This window comes from Urtica dioica, chromosome 7 (genome assembly GCF_054948205.1).
Source record: "Urtica dioica subsp. dioica isolate 48M chromosome 7, U.dioica_male_clone48M_v1_H2, whole genome shotgun sequence".
NCBI classification, from domain to species: Eukaryota; Viridiplantae; Streptophyta; class Magnoliopsida; order Rosales; family Urticaceae; genus Urtica; species Urtica dioica.
Window position 1 is genome coordinate 27,029,347 of NC_142762.1, and position 17,497 is coordinate 27,046,843.

The 17,497-nt window shown below is 33.5% G+C and overlaps 1 protein-coding gene across 1 annotated transcript; it reads left to right on the top strand.

Annotated features, from left to right (window-relative positions):
- Positions 1 to 1,492: 1,492 nt before the first annotated feature.
- Positions 1,493 to 4,262, top strand: LOC149390599 (uncharacterized). The gene is made up of 3 exons (XM_089620918.1): positions 1,493 to 1,746; positions 3,219 to 4,037; positions 4,145 to 4,262. Exons 1-3 carry the CDS (start codon positions 1,734 to 1,736, stop codon positions 4,171 to 4,173), a joined length of 861 nt encoding a protein of 286 aa, XP_089477044.1. The 5' UTR covers positions 1,493 to 1,733; the 3' UTR covers positions 4,174 to 4,262.
- The last annotated feature ends 13,235 nt before the right edge of the window (positions 4,263 to 17,497 follow it).

Consider the following 17,497-nt stretch of genomic DNA (forward strand, 5'->3'; position numbering starts at 1 on the left):
GTATTGATATTTCAGATCATGGCAACACCTATTAAAGACCTCAGACCAAGACAAAAGATGTGAATTTATTCGTGTTTGTAGAATGTGGAGAAATCATTATATACATACAGGTCGAATGATTATCTTAGACTGCTTATTGGTAGATGCTGAGGTAATTAAATTATTATACACTCTTCAAGATATTATATACCATACATATATTACGTTACTGGAAAATTTTAATCATATATTTTTTTAAAAGCATGATGCAATACACGCGGTTATTCGGGGTCAAGATGCAGACATTATCACATCAAAAGTCAAGGTTGATCATATTTACGAGATTAGTAACTTCTTGGTTGATGTGTCCAAGCCAAATTACAAAGTTGTTCCGAACCCTTTGATGATACATTTTGCCAAAGCTACATCATTTTTAGTTGTTGAAGAAGATATTCCTGAAATACCGCATCGAAAATTTTATTTTGCCACTTCCGAGGAATTGGAAGAAAGGCTAGACAAAATTGAACTATTGTCGGGTAATAATTTCTCATTGTTTTTAATATCTAAATTTCTTAAACTTTTTTTTTTACTATATTCTATTGAACTTTTATTCCAATATGTAGACGTGATAGGAGTTCTAATATCCGTTGAAGATTTGGAGAAAATAAGTGTTAACAATACCATCACATCCCGACGGAATGTCGTTATCAAGACTGATGAGTATATATATATATATATATATATATATATATATATATATATATATATATATATAATACTTATATATATGACTTAATAATTTTATCTTCAAATACTCGATTGAATCTATCAGGGAGAATAAACTACAAGTCACTTTACGGGGATATAAAGCAGAACAATTTGACGAAAAGATTCTCAGAACGCTTGAAGGACCAGTAGTTTCTGCTTTCACCTCTCTCTTAGTTAAGAAATTTGCAGGTATGCTATATCATATACAACTTCAAATAATTTTATATGATTTTAACTATATTTATATGATATAGCATACCTGCAAATTTCTTAACTAAGAGAGAGGTGAAAGCAGAAACTACTGGTCCTTCAAGCGTTCTGAGAATCTTTTCGTCAAATTGTTCTGCTTTATATCCCCGTAAAGTGAATTGTAGTTTATTGTCCCTGATAGATTCAATCGAGTATTTGAAGATAAATTATTAAGTCATATATATAAGTATAACTAAAAATAATACATTATTATATATATACATACTCATCAGTCTTGATAACGACATTCCGTCGGGATGTGATGGTATTGTTAAACACTTCTTTTCTCCAAATCTTCAACGGATATTAGAACTCCTATCACGTCTACATATTGGAATAAAAGTTCAATAGAATATAGTAAAAAATGTTGGATCTTTAATCCAATATGTTGGATTCTTAATCCAACGTTGGGCTTATATGTTAAATAATTATGTGTTGTGAACTGTCAATAAAGATGGCCCATTAAAAGTGATCTAATTTGGTATACGGTTATTGGGCTTTAATGTATCTAACAGGTTGTGGGCCTTTAATGTGTAGACTCATTATGGGCTTCTATTTCAGTGATGGGTTGAAATAGGAAGCCCACTAGGGTAACCTAGGGTTTCTCTATAAATACGGCTGGTCCCCAGGTCACACGTAACATTCTTGTCATTCCTGATATCCCGTCGTCAGAGTGAGCCAGAGAGAACTGAAGGGACTCTCAAAGAAATACGTGTTGATCTGGAAGACCAACCGTCATGGATTCATCAGGTACGCTTCCGCTATTTAGTTTATGATTCTCCAATGTTCAACATGATTCGGTCGTGGAATTAGGTGATGGATTTCACCCGTGATATTCGGATCTAACAATTGGTATCAGAGCCTATCATGTTTGAATTTTTGGGGAAATTCGGAATAAAGAAATCGATGATTGTCAGCTTTAATTTTATGGATCCTTCAGTTCTGGATATATCTTTTTTCAATCGCATATATATACATATGCATAATAGTTTCAATTTCGGTATAAGGCTTTCAGTCTTGTTATTAGTCTTTTGCTTATCATTTTTTTTGGATACTTTGGGTTTTATTGAAATTCGTGCAATTTATGGTCATGGTATTTTTTATTTGATATCATCAGGAATTATGTTTAATCGAATGTTTGTTCTTTTTACAACTCATCAGTGGTTGTATACTATATTGCACGAATTTCTATAATATAGGTTTCTGTATAAAGTTAATTTTTTTTGGCAAATTCGTGCAATTTATGGTCATGGTATTTTTTATTTGATATCATCAGGAATTATGTTTAATCGAATGTTTGTTCTTTTTACAACTCATCAGTGGTTGTATACTATATTGCACGAATTTCTATAATATAGGTTTCTGTATAAAGTTAATTTTTTTTGGCATATTGTTCATCAGGTTTGATATCAGTTTCTAGTATATACCTATATACACCAGACTCTTGTTTTCAGTTTTGTTTTAATAATGTGCGTGAGACATTTTTTTTTTGTCTTATTCTTTTAATGTTTCCTGGTTCAATTCTTTGATATAATCAGTATTATAGAAAATCGTGACAAAGAATTCTCCAGGTTGTTAGGTTTCGGTATATCAGCTATGCATATTAAAATATTTTATTCAGTTTGGTATATGGATTCTTAAGCATCAGGCAGAGACGTGCAAAAGGGTAGCTGCGTTGATTAATACCCTAATGGGCCTTGATTGCTTAAGTTGTGGGTTTAGCCCACATATATAAAAAAAAAAAAAAAAAAAAAAATTCAAATCATGGTATTATTTAGTATATATATTTTTAAAATAAATTAATTAACGCAACATGTCACCAAAGTGACCTCTCTTGTGGAAATTTATTTATTTTAAAATATAAAAGTTTTTGTACGTGTAATTTTTTGGTGAATATTTATCGGCCCAAAGGAAGGTAAATGTTTAACTTTATTGCATGTATGTTTGCGCTAATAAATACGTGATGATTCTTCGGTTTTACATGTGAATATTAGATCGGCCCAAAGGAAGATCTATTATTTGATATGTTCATTATTATCAGTATTTGATTAGTGCACCAAGATATCACCTACAAGTCATTATTCTTGTCCAAAGACATAATATTGATGGAGTGCACGATATCTTGAGATGGGTTTTTACCATATCTGAATTTGAATTTTGAGTTTCGGTTTAGGTTTTTCTCTGAGCTTGTTTGTTTATTTGTTTATTGTTCTTTGTATCAGTTACGACTCCTGGAAATATTTCTGCCAACATCAATTCAATTCCTTTGCTGAATGGCTCCAACTTCAAATCATGGAAGGAGAACTTGTTGATTGTTCTCGGGGTCATGGATCTTGACCTGGCGATACGAACTGAAGCTCCTCCGGCACTTACGGACAAGAGTACCTCTGATGAGAAGAGGGAGATGGAAAAGTGGGAGAGATCGAATCGCATGTGCATGATGATCATGAAGAAGGCCATTCCGGAAGCATTCAGGGGCACGATGTCCGATAGTATCAAAACCGCTATGGAGTTCCTTGCTGATATTGAGAAAAGGTTTGTCAAGAACGAAAAGTCTGAAATTGGTACGCTCTTGACAAGTCTGATTTCAATGAAATATAAGGGTAAAGGCAATATCAGGGAGTACATACTAGAAATGTCTCATCTTGCTTCAAAGCTGAAAGCACTTAAGCTTGAACTCTCTGAGGACTTGCTAGTGCATCTAGTTCTTATATCTCTTCCAACACAATTTAGCCAGTTTAAGGTGAGCTACAATTGTCAAAAAGAGACTTGGTCTCTTAATGAGCTCATCTCATATTGTGTTCAGGAAGAGGAAAGGTTGCAGCAAGATAAGACAGAAAGTGCTCACCTAGCCTCGACCTCTAAGAGCAGGGACAAGGGAAAGAAAAGAAAGAAGGATAAGGAAGCTGCAAATACAGCACCTCAGAAGAAACATCAAAAGCAACCAGACAATCCTGAGGAGACTGGTTGCTTCTTCTGTCGAGCTGAAGGGCATGTAAAGAAGCAATGTGCTAATTATCACGCTTGGCGTGCTAAGAAAGGTATGCTTCTTAATTTGGTTTGTTCTGAGGTTAATTTAGCTTCGGTACCTAAGGACACCTGGTGGATGGATTCTGGTGCAACCACTCACATCAGTGTGTCTATGCAGGGTTGCCTCCATTGCCGAAAGCCAAATGATGCTGAAAGATACATCTATGTGGGCGATGGCAAGAAGGTTGAAGTTGAAGCAATTGGAAAATTTAGATTATTGTTAAAGACTGGATTTTATTTGGATCTTGATGAAACTTTTGTGGTACCGTCTTTTAGACGGAACTTGATTTATGTTTCTTGTTTGGACAAATGTGGTTATTCTTGTTCATTTGAGAATGGAAAATTTAGTTTGTTTCACAGTTCAAATATGGTTGGTTCCGGTTCTTTATCAGGATACGATAATCTATATTCCGTTGAGATAAATGTTTCATTTAATGAATCCTTGCATTTAAGTACTCGAGGTGTAAAGAGAAAATTAACTAGCGAGAATTCGGGCGCGTTATGGCACAAACGATTAGGTCACATCTCTCAAAGGAGAATAGAGAGACTTGTGTCATGCGAAATTCTAGATCCCTTAGATTTCACGGATTTCAACATCTGTGTAAATTGCATAAAAGGAAAACAAACCAATAAAAGGAGATTTGACGCCAACAGGACTTTGGACGTCTTAGAACTTATTCATACAGACATTTGTGGACCTTTTCCAACATCTTCTTGGAATGGTCAGCAGTATTTTATAACGTTTATAGACGATTTTTCAAGATATGGCTACATATATCTCATTCATGAAAAGTCACAGTCACTAGACGTGTTCAAGAAGTTCAAAGCTGAAGTTGAAAATCAACTCAGTAAAAGAATTAAAACCGTCAGATCTGATCGTGGTGGTGAGTACTACGGTAGATATGATGGTTCAGGTGAACAACGTCCAGGACCGTTTGCTAAATTCCTAGAGGAATGCGGTATCGTCCCACAGTACACTATGCCGGGTTCGCCCACTATGAACGGTGTTGCTGAAAGACGAAACAGAACGCTTAAAGACATGGTAAGAAGTATGATTTGTCATTCTACTTTACCTGAATCGCTCTGGGGAGAAGCATTAAAGACTGCAGCATATATCCTTAACAGGGTTCCAACTAAGGCAACAAACAAAACACCTTACGAACTTTGGACGGGCAAAAAGCCTAGTCTAAAACATATGCACATTTGGGGATGTCCAGCTGAGGCAAGGCCTTATAAGCCTAATGAAAAGAAACTGGACTCAAAGACTGTGAGCTGCTATTTTGTTGGATACGCTGAGAGATCCCGGGGGTACAAGTTTTATGATCCCACAATTAGGTCAATTTTCGAGACAGGAAATGCTCAATTCTTTGAGGATGTCGAGTTTGCAGGGGGAGATACGGTAAGAAAATTTGTCTTGGAAGAGGAATATGTTAATATTCCCATAGGTGACATTGACAATGATCATGACTTTACTCCTGACATTGTTCAAGACTCAATTCAAGACAATATTAGGGAACCCCTTGTTGTCAATGGTGCCCACAAGAAGAGTAGTAGTATCTATTTATGTACATTTGATGTCATATAGTCTTACGAAGACTCTTGCTTGTAATTGCTTATTCATTATTAATAAAGTTGAAACGTTCATTCATTCTTCTTTGTTTGAAGCTTTATGATAAAACCTTAGTCTTTTAGTCCATAAACAAACTTAACAACTTACGAAGAGACAAATGTAGATTTGCATGAACAAACTCTTCGTAGTTTGCTTAAAACGATATATTCGCAATCTTAGGGTCAAAGGACTATTGACCTCAGTATGATTGTTAGAAGAATCTATGATGTCTGGTTATGAGGCATTGAGAGTTGGGGACTCTATAGTTCTTCTAGGTATCTTCCGAAGGTACTGAATTGACCAGTGCACTTCTAGAGACAATATAAGAACAAACCATTTAACCTCTTATGTCTCGAAGTCACTATGTATGAATTGCATCATGCTTACCTTAATCCTGAAATGAGACATGCCATTTCACACCTTAGTATTCTCATTTGAGAAAGTCAGAGTTCGGACTCACTATGTCATTCCGAACAAGGCCTATTGGTGAAGTACTAAGTTGTGAGTCTGTCATGAGTAACTTTGTGAAGTTCTCATAGATATGGAATTCATGTACAAGATTGCTGAAATGCAATGTATGTCACCTCATGCTTTGTTCCTTGGAGTGTGAATAAATGAACTGGCCAGTGTCCAAATTGAGTCCTGACTCTTTTGGATGAAACAATGTGACTTGTTAGCTCCTCGTCAATGCATTGTTTCTAACTTATTCACAAGCGACAAAGGAGTTGAGGAAATAACAGCTAGAAGGGTAAAATAGTAATTTAGTAAATCCCGACTAGCTGATGACATTCATGAAGGGTAAACATAGATAATATTCAGTGGATCCGCTCATCATAATTTGGTTGAATTCTTGAGTAGAAAATAAATTCATTTGAACCGAGAGATTTTCAGTGTCAACTCTTTAGTGGAGTCAGTTGGCATTAAGCTAAACTTGGAAAAGGTTTGTGAACTTTTGAGTCCAAGTGTTTAGCTCAAGCTTTGTTCATTTGGATCCATGAGGTCACTGTCACGAATCACATCGATTAGGAATAGTTAAACTAGAAGCTAAGTCAAAACAAAAACGAGACAAGTTTTACGAAAATTGTCAAAAGGGTATTTTAGTCTTTTTGGACATAGGACGAAATGAATGTCAATAAATTATTTTTGACATTGTCATATGATGACAAATGAAATAAATATTACTCAGCCATATTAGTGTAATTGGGCCTTGAGGATTAATTTCATTTCATAGAATTTTACTTGAAAATTCTTAATGGGCTTTTCTTATGTTGTCATGAACAATTGAAGAAACATCTAGAAGCTCCTTCTAGAAGCTCAAATTTCGTCCAACCCAAGGAAAATAAGGCTGAATTTCGTTCATGCCATAGTGGGAAAGAGAGTTTATTTTGTGCATTGATGTATGAAGATACTTGCCAAAAGAAAAAGAGGAAACAAATTTCCTTTAGAAGGAAAGTGCATTTTCGGCCAACTAAGAGAGAACAAATGAGGAAACAAATCCAAGGACTTGCATGACATGTCATGAACGTCCAACATGGGTAGAAAAGAGGAAATAAGATTTGCTCATGCCTCCCCTATAAATAGAGGCCTCATTCCTCTCATTCTAGTCATCCCACATAAGTTAGAGATTGAGAGCTTCTCTCTCTAGACCTTGTGGCCGATCCTCTCTCTCTCCCTCTAGTTATTTTCGGTTTTTGTTTTGGCACCTAGGTCCTCATTTGACCTAGTGGTTTTAGCTCTTCGACTCTGAGACTTGTTCTCGAGTCGTCGTGTTTAAAAGTGCCCACTCACTAATTCCTTTATTTCGAGTGATTTAGTGATAGAAACTTTCGTGGTTGCTTGAGGTGCCGATGAAAGGAAGAGAGACGTGCTGCGAGGGAGACGAGCGTTGCAACTTTCCAAAAGCTTCTCAAAATTCAAGCTTCAAGAAAGGTTAGTAAACTTCTTAGCTCATATTAGTTTTTAATTACATGTACTTGCACTTGTCTAGGTTAGTAAAAACTGTTTTTACTTGAAAAAGAAAATTTTTAAAATTCCGCCGCTTCCCGAAGCGTTAATTATTTTCTTAAACCCTAGATCGATTCCAACACCCCTTGCGCAACAAATTGTTCCAGAAGAACAAACTCTACCACCTCAAGAACATATGCCATTAAGAAGATCCACCAGAGAAAGAAGAAGTGCAATACCAGATGATTATGTTGTATTTCTTCAAGAACATGAGGATGACATTGGAGTGAACGAAGATGATCCTATCAACTTCCTTCAAGCCATGAAAAGTTCTGATTCTCAAATGTGGATCGATGCCATGAATGAAGAGATGAAATCTATGAAAGATAATGACGTTTGGGACCTTGTACCATTACCAGAAGGTGCGAAACCCATTGGTTGCAAATGGATATTTAAGACCAAAAGGGATTCGAAAGGTGATGTGGAAAGGTACAAAGCTCGTCTTGTTGCAAAAGGTTTCACACAGAAAGAAGGCATCGACTATAAAGAGACTTTCTCTCCGGTTTCCACGAAAGACTCTTTTAGAATTATAATGGCATTAGTGGCACATTTTGATCTTGAGTTACATCAGATGGATGTGAAGACTGCGTTCCTCAATGGTGACATCGAGGAAACGATCTATATGGTGCAACCAGAAAATTATGTGTCCAAAGACGCAAATGATTTGGTCTGCAAACTTAAGAAATCCATCTATGGACTCAAACAAGCATCTCGACAATGGTATTTCAAATTTCATTAAGTGATTATTTCGTTCGGTTTTGAAATGAATTTGGTGGATGAATGTATATACCATAAGTTCTGTGGGAGTAAGTGTATTTTTCTGGTTTTATATGTTGATGACATTTTGCTTGCCAGCAACGATATAGGCTTATTGCACGAAACCAAGAGATTTCTAGCTAAGAATTTTGAGATGAAAGATCTTGGTGACGCCTCTTTTGTATTAGGAATCCAGATATCTCGAGATCGCTCTCGGGGGATTCTTGGATTATCACAAAAGAGCTATATCGAAAAGGTTCTAAAAAGATATGGCATGCAGGAATGTAAACCAGGTGATACTCCTGTGGCTAAGGGAGACAAATTCAGTCTCAATCGGTGCCCTAAGAATGATTTTGAAGAAAAGGAAATGCAGACGATTCCCTACGCTTCGGCAGTAGGAAGTCTAATGTATGCTCAGGTTTGTACGCGTCCGGATATTGCGTACATTACAGGGATGTTAGGCAGATATTTAAGCAACCCAGGGATGGACCATTGGAAGGCAGCTAAACGGGTCCTGCGGTACTTACAAAGAACAAAAGACTACATGCTCACATATCAGAGGTCAGATCAGATCGAGATCATCGGGTATACTGACTCTGATTTTGCTGGATGCCAAGACAGTATGAAATCTACATCAGGCTATATTTATTTGTTGGCTGGAGGTGCTATCTCCTGGAAGAGTGCTAAACAGTCTCTTATAGCATCTTCTACCATGACAGCAGAATTTGTAGCTTGTTATGAGGCGTCCAATCAGGGGATATGGTTGCGGAATTTTGTCACTGGGCTGCGCATAATAGATGGTGTTGATAGACCACTCAAGTTATATTGTGACAACAAATCCGCTGTACTATACTCCAACAACAACAGGAGCTCCACGCAGTCGAAACACATCGACATCAAGTTCCTGGTTGTGAAAGAAAGAATTCAGAGTAGACAGTTGTCTATCGAGCACATCGGAACAAACTCCATGATTGCGGATCCGCTTACTAAGGGACTACCACCCAAAGTGTTTCACGAGCACACTGCTCATATGGGTGTTATTTCAGCTCAGGATATTCAGTTCTAGTGGGAGTTTGTTGTTTTGCTATTTTTAGTGCTTTTATGTTATAGACATATTTGGTTTATTTATGATTATTGAGGTTTTCTGCAGAAATTAAGTTTTGGTTTATTTAGACTCTGTTTTTTCTAGTATATGGTTTGATCTCACTAAGGTTTAAGGAGGACCAAATGGAAATAGACATGTTGAGGTCACATAACATGAAATTTCCATACTACACATCCACTTCATGATCCATGTCGTTTAGTTGTATCGATATACGTGACCATTGATGGGTATAACTACGATAGATGTAGTGAATGCCGCTTTGATCCTATGTTGATATGGTTGATGGACCGGATTGGTTATAAGATACAATTTGGTAATGACAGTAAAGTTGAGCTCCTTCGGTTATTTTTGCGATACATAATTATAAGGTTGCACATATAGCCCAAGTGGGAGATTGTTGGATCTTTAATCCAATATGTTGGATCCTTAATCCAACGTTGGGCTTATATGTTAAATAATTATGTGTTGTGAACTGTCAATAAAGATGGCCCATTAAAAGTGATCTAATTTGGTATACGGTTATTGGGCTTTAATGTATCTAACAGGTTGTGGGCCTTTAATGTGTAGACTCATTATGGGCTTCTATTTCAGTGATGGGTTGAAATAGGAAGCCCACTAGGGTAACCTAGGGTTTCTCTATAAATACGGCTGGTCCCCAGGTCACACGTAACATTCTTGTCATTCCTGATATCCCGTCGTCAGAGTGAGCCAGAGAGAACTGAAGGGACTCTCAAAGAAATACGTGTTGATCTGGAAGACCAACCGTCATGGATTCATCAGGTACGCTTCCGCTATTTAGTTTATGATTCTCCAATGTTCAACATGATTCGGTCGTGGAATTATGTGATGGATTTCACCCGTGATATTCGGATCTAACAAAAAAAGGTTTAAGAAATTTAGATAATAAAAATAATGAGAAATTATTACTTGAAACTAGTTCAATTTTGTCTAGCCTTTCTTCCAATTCCTCGGAAGTGGCAAAATAAAATTTTTGATGCGGTATTTCAGGAATATCTTTTTTAACAACTAAAAATGAAGTAGCTTTGGCAAAATGTATCATCGAAGGGTTCGGAACAACTTTGTAATTTGGCTTGCACACAACAACAAAGAAGTTACTAATCTCGTAAATATGATCAACCTTGACTTTTGATGTGATAATGTCTGCATCTTGACCCCGAATAACCGCGTGTATTGCATCATGCTTTTAAAAAAATATATGATTAGAATTTTCCAGTAACGTAATATATGTATGGTATATAATATCTTGAAGAGTGTATAATAATTTAATTACCTCAGCATCTACCAATAAGCAGTCTAAGATAATCATTCGACCTGTATGTATATAATGATTTCTCCACATTCTACAAACACGAATAAATTCACATCTTTTGTCTTGGTCTGAGGTCTTTAATAGGTGTTGCCATGATCTGAAATATCAATACAAATATATTAGAAAATAATGACACACAAACACTGTTGAATTTTTATTGTAACAGAATAAATATTGATATTTAGTTTGAGTTATTATTGTAAGACAATTTGATGTCGTGGATTTCTTATGAAGTCAGTTAAAAGAGTTTCTTTTTAAAAGAAAACATCGTGTTCTAAAATAAGAAGACGTTATTATGGATAATTTAAGAGGGATAAAATGAATGTTATTATTATTAATGTCATTGTTGTTGAGGTATGGTGAAAGGGAGTTGAATGTCTTGGGAAACAAATGTAAACTGTATACTTCTGTTACCATTTGCAGAAACTCTAATGAATTGAAAAGAAAAGAAAAAAAAAAGAGAGAGAAAGAGAGCAAACAAAAAATTAGAAGTAACGGTAAAAGAGTTTAAACATGAGACATGAATTGAGAGAATATTGATAAGAGTCAGTGAGAGAGCTAGGAGGAAAAGAAAGAAGTAGAAAAAAAAAAATCTCGCTGAAGCTCGATGTCGACGACAGTTCAAGGTGATTTCCAAAACTAATTACTGTAAGCAATTTCTCGTATTGAATTTCCAAGATCATTTCAATGGATTATATAGAGCGAGTATTTTGTTTAAAAAATTATTGGAAAGAAAATAAAGATGACTTTTTTTTTAAATCGACTGGGTATCTTAGTGTAAGTCTTATTTATTTTGATTATTATAAATCTATTGATCTGAATACTAATGGTTATGTGTTTTTGAACTTTGACTGATCACGGAGGCGAGGAAAAAAAACACTGTGGAACATCTTCATTCGAATGTTTATACTTTGAAATTGTTGATGACTTTAGACTTAAAACCCATAATAACAAATGAGAACGAAAATAAAAACAAATATGGTGGGGTTTGAGTATTACCTAATTTGTGTGTAGGTTTGAAGAGCACAGCAAGAATGGTGGTCTGATGGGGTGAAGTGCATGTGGGGTCAACTCTGTATATATGTATACAGTAAGAACAGGGTAAAAAAATCAATTCAAAAGAATACGAAAAATCCATATTAAATGAATGTCTTGAACTTTCTTTTCTTTTTCTTTTTCTTTTTCTTTTTTCTTTCTCTTTTCTTTTTCTTTTTCTTTTTTTCTAAAAAATGTATTGAACTTTTGATACTGAAGGACATTTGGTAATTGCTCCATATTAGTATTTTTATCTTTCCTTTTGGTAACATAGAAGTAATCGAATGAATATATACTTCATGACATGCTTTCTCCGATACAAAAAAAAGGCAATATTTTTTTGTCAATAAATTAATATAAAATTGTGTAAAAAAAATTTGTAAACAATATTCTTTATATGATTATGATACTTTTTTACTTCCTCACTTATTAATGCATGCAATTCATCTGGTGTTGTTGTTCTTGATAAAGCAACATATAATTGTTCATGTGTAAAAATTTAACTATCTAAATACAAAGCAAACGTTTTTTAACGATTGTCCTTGACTTTTATTTGTTGTCATGACATAACATATTTTCACTGCAAATTGATTTCTTTTCAAAGTGAATTGCCATTTTGATTCATGAACGGTCATTTCAATACGTGGCATATATACTTTTTCATTATAATTATCTGAATTGATAATTCGACCTTCAATTATTTTATCTGTTAATTGTGTTATAATCAATCTTGTTCCACTACATAATCATGTAGACTGGTTTAAGTTCCTTAACAACATGATAGGAGTGACAATTTTAAGATGCAATTCATGAGGTTGCATGCCACTAAAATTTAGAGTGTTCAAAAATTCAGGTGGATACAAAAGATTTAGCTCATCTATATTTTCACTCGATGATAAAATAGTGTCATAACTATAAAAAAAATTTGAGTTGTTGTGGAACCAAAGATAGTATGTATTCATTAATATCATTTACTGTTTTATTTGTTGGAGTTACTATGGCTCTTTCTCTAAAATAATTTATATTGTTGTAGTTAGCGTAGAAGTCATCATATATTACAGATGAGATAGTTTGAATCGGATTTGAATCATATTTATTTATGAATTGATCAGGTATTTGAATCCATGTAGCATCTTCATTTTCAGGATCATCAATTCCTTCATTTGTTCCATTTCCGACATCTAATATCCATTTTGAGAAACAATCAATCTTTTGTTTTTCGGTTTCGGTGATGTTATTATGTCTTAATCTCATATTTTCTGAGAGTTGTAAGACGCGAAAAATTGGCCACAAATAAGAGTTATTAATTGTTGCTTCAATAATTTCTTCTTTTGTTCCTCCGGTTATAATAGGTACTATTTGTCGGAAATCACCACCTAGCATAACTTTCATTCCACCAAAAGGTATGTTTGTATTATTTTTTATATCTTGTAACGTTTTATCTAATGCTTCAAAACAATATTTATTAGTCATTGGTGCTTCATCCCATAAAATAATTGAAGTTTTTTCTATTAATGTGGATAATTGTGTTTTTTTTATATGACATGTTGAAAATTTATCAACAGATAAGGGTATTCGAAATCTTGAATGAGCTGTTCGTCCTCTTGGTAGTAATAAAGAAGCAATTCCAAAAGAAGCAACAACTAAAATTATTTCATTATTTGATCTTATTTTTGTAATAATTGCATTCCACAAATACGTTTTTCTCGTGCCTCCATGTCCGTGTATAAAAAAAGTGTTATTTTTTCTCTCTTGGTAAGCTTTTAAAATTTCTTCGTATATATATTTTTGTTGAGATTTAAATTTTGTACTAAGATTTCATTTTGTTCTTTAAGCGCATGTATATCTTTGTTTAATTCTTCCCTTAAAATTCTGTTATTTAAATCATCAACTAAAGATTTAGGCGGAAGAGGTATATTGAAGTGCGTCAAGCTTGAAGAATTAAGATTAAGAAGATTTACTAATTCATATAAAACAAAGTTTTTCAATTTTGCATTGGGAATCTGAAAATTAATGTTTTGGAACATGTTTCTAACTTTGTATAAAATGTTATCTATCATTAACTTCCAACATTTTTCAAACAAAGAATTTGGATACGTAATATTGTAGAAGAGCAATAATATAACAAATAAATTCCATTATTGATTCTTCACATTCTCTATCATCCCCTAATATTCCTAGTGCATAACACACAGCATGATTCGTTGGATATAATAATTGTGTGTAGTTCCTCGTAGCTTCTTGCTCCTCTTTGGTGATTTAATAACAGTTTTAGATAATATAATTCACCTGAACTTGGATACACATAAAAAGTTTGACAAATAGTGTGTCCTTTACTCCGAGGGGTCCATACTTTGTCATTTGGTTGCCAAACATATTCTTTTGGAAATTCACTGTATTTTAGCTGTCTAGCATTTGGATTTCTTTTATTCATTTCCATCCATTCAGTCAAGGTGTTTCCGTAATTCCTGGCTTTCTTAAAACATTATGAAGTTGATCATTTGATCTAAATATAACATTTTGCATCGATGGTAAATGAATTGAAAGTCTTCGGCTGGATTTCGATGGTGTATGAAATATTCTAGTAATCGCCAAATAGATTCGCACGGTGTTATGAATCGACAATTAATAAAGTTTTTTACCTCATCAACTTCTCGATAATTTGTTTTCCCGGTATTATCAACGACGACATTTTATTCAATCACAGCTCGAACTCTATCTGGACCCTTTGTTAGATAAACAAATATTTAATCAATATTGATTGAGAACACACTTCAACATTTATATGGGCTAAAAACATCATACATAAATCTTTATTATATGGAACAACGTGTCTATTATCTAGTTTTATTCCATGTCGTTCGACTGTGCTATTTGAATCTCTTCGTTTATAATGCACAAATCCTTTATCATCAATTATTGTGTGTGCTCTAAACTGTTTAGGAAAGTTTTTCGAGCAAGTTGACTTTTTCCATACATTGAGCATTTGTTTTGGCAACACCACATGGTTCATGCACCATGAATTCAGCAACAACATTATATTCAGCAATATTATCAATTGGAACTGGTATTTCAGCTTAAATTAACTTGTCAATTTTAGATGGCTCGTTAAGTTTATCTGATGGGTGCAACCAAAATAAGAAATGAGAATGCGGCAAGCCCCTTTTCTGAAATTCCACAACATACATATCAATATTGAAAATCAAATTGAAAGAGATAAGTTAGTGCAACAACTAAAAAGTATTTTAGGGATTAAAGTGAAAAATTTTAAACGAAAATGTACTAACCTGCCACTACAACGCCGAAAGTATTTTAGAGAGATAATCAGCATTTCTTCAAGTTTCATCTTAAAAATTATGCTAATTATATCAGGTCGATCTTCAGGTTGTTGACCATTTATTTTAGAGAGAGCTCTCTTTATTTCAGGCCACTTCAGATTGCATTTAAATGTTATAAATAGATCAGGATTTCTGTATGCCTACATATCACCATTGATCTTGATAATTTTGAATCATATATCTTAGACTTCTAGTATAACTGGACGGTAAAATTACTCTTTTACCTATTCCTTCACCATCTCTATCTCCTCTTGTGATGGCATCAACAATTCCTTGATACATTTCTGATCTTAATTTTTTTTTATTCCTTTTAATGTAATCTAATCTTTCTTCTTCCACACATGCATATGCATCAACTATGTATTGTTGAAACAATTATCTTCGTGCTTGTAAAATTATATATATTTTTTTATTTATTCGTTCTTGTAGTTGATAACAACAATATTCTCTCATTGAAATCTTTTTTCGTTTCGATTCACCTTCATTGTTGTTATTTAATTTTTTATTTGTTATGTGCCCGTCTTCTCCATATGGAAAAAGAATCTGATATTGCAAAGCCATGTAAGACGGATGTAATTTACTTACTCTTTGAAGACCATTAGATTTACAATCAATAATAATATCGCGACTTCCTTCACTATCACCAATATTTGCGAAAAAATGTACTTACGGGCCCTCCTCCATACTTCAACAAACTTTCGAGTAGTTGAGGAGGACCTTTTTGTAGTGGAATATTTATCTTGCCATCTTTGCAACAAAGAGTGAACTTCAGTGAATTTTTTTTTGTGTCGATTCAAACTTCCAAAATAAAGCACCACAATAACACGGATGAGTGTCTAAATCTGTTCATTAAAAAATATAAAAAAAATTGAGCATAAATGCAATCAATATTGATGATAACAATGACAAAGAAAACCTATCAAAAATTTAAATCTTTACCATACAAACCCGAATTCATAGGCTGAGACATTTCCGGCTTCTAATTGAGTTGATTGACCACTTTGGATAATGTCCAAACGACTTTTCAGTGCCGTTCGTTTTCTTTTCGTCATGTTGTTGTAAAATTAAGGATAAACTTTTAGTTTATTTTACATTTTATTTATTTTTTATTTATAATTGTAAATCATATTTAAAAAAAAAAAATATATATATATATATGTATAATCTAATTTAATAAGCTAGGAATTACATGATCAATTTAATGAAATTTTGTATTTATTTTAGTGATATATATTAATTAAGTTAAAAAATTAAATATTCAGAAAATTATTTAAATCATAAGTTCAAAAGTTTGTATCTTTCAAAATGTAAAGCTTATTAATGTGTACTCATATGAAAAATCTAATAACTAATTTAATCATGAAGAAATTGTATAAAAGATATGTCTCAGTTACATTTTTAATGAATATTTTTCAACATAATATTTTATACCATATTATTGAATATATATATATATATATATATATATATATATATATATATATATATGAATAATTGTAATTAACATTATTACGTTTTGTCCATTTTTTAAATGATTCGTGGCAAATCGCTTATTGAGTTTATATTGTAAAAAACGACAGCACAAAATTAAAAACGACAATCCGTGCATAAAGAATCTTCAAATGTGAGTCGTCGGATCTGTAACAATTTCAACGTATTGTAACTATAAATTAGAAAAAAAAAAACACATTTCTTCTTATCTTCACCGCCGCTCTCTCTCTCTCTCTCTCTCTCTCTCTCTCTCTCTCTCTCTCTCTCTCTCTTTCCTTCTCTTCGCCCTTTTTCCGGAAAAGTCTTTATTAATTTGTTTCTTGGTTGATTTTTTACCATACATGTAGTAGAAGGAAAAAGTGAAAAAAAAGCTAAATACAAATACTAAAATGAATTGACAACAAAAATCACTAACAACTTGCTAATATAACAGTTTGCTAATACTCAAATTCTCTCTCTCAAGTTTTGGATTTGGGAAGAAGGAAATTCATATCAATAAATTCCGTAAATACAATTTCATGAATTGACAACAAAAATCACTAACAGTTTGCTAATACTTTGATTCTCTCTCTCAAGTTTTGGATTTGGGAAGAAGGAAATTCATATCAATAAATTCTGACTTGCTGATTTGTCTTAGTAATACACTCTCACTATCTCTCTAATTTAATTTATTTTGTTATGAATGGAAAAGACAACATATGACACCCATATGCAAAAGATATTTTCTCTCCTTTCACATTCCCACATGGTTTGTTCTATTTTTTTCCCCATTTTTAAGAGAGTGAAATGGATTATTATACGTG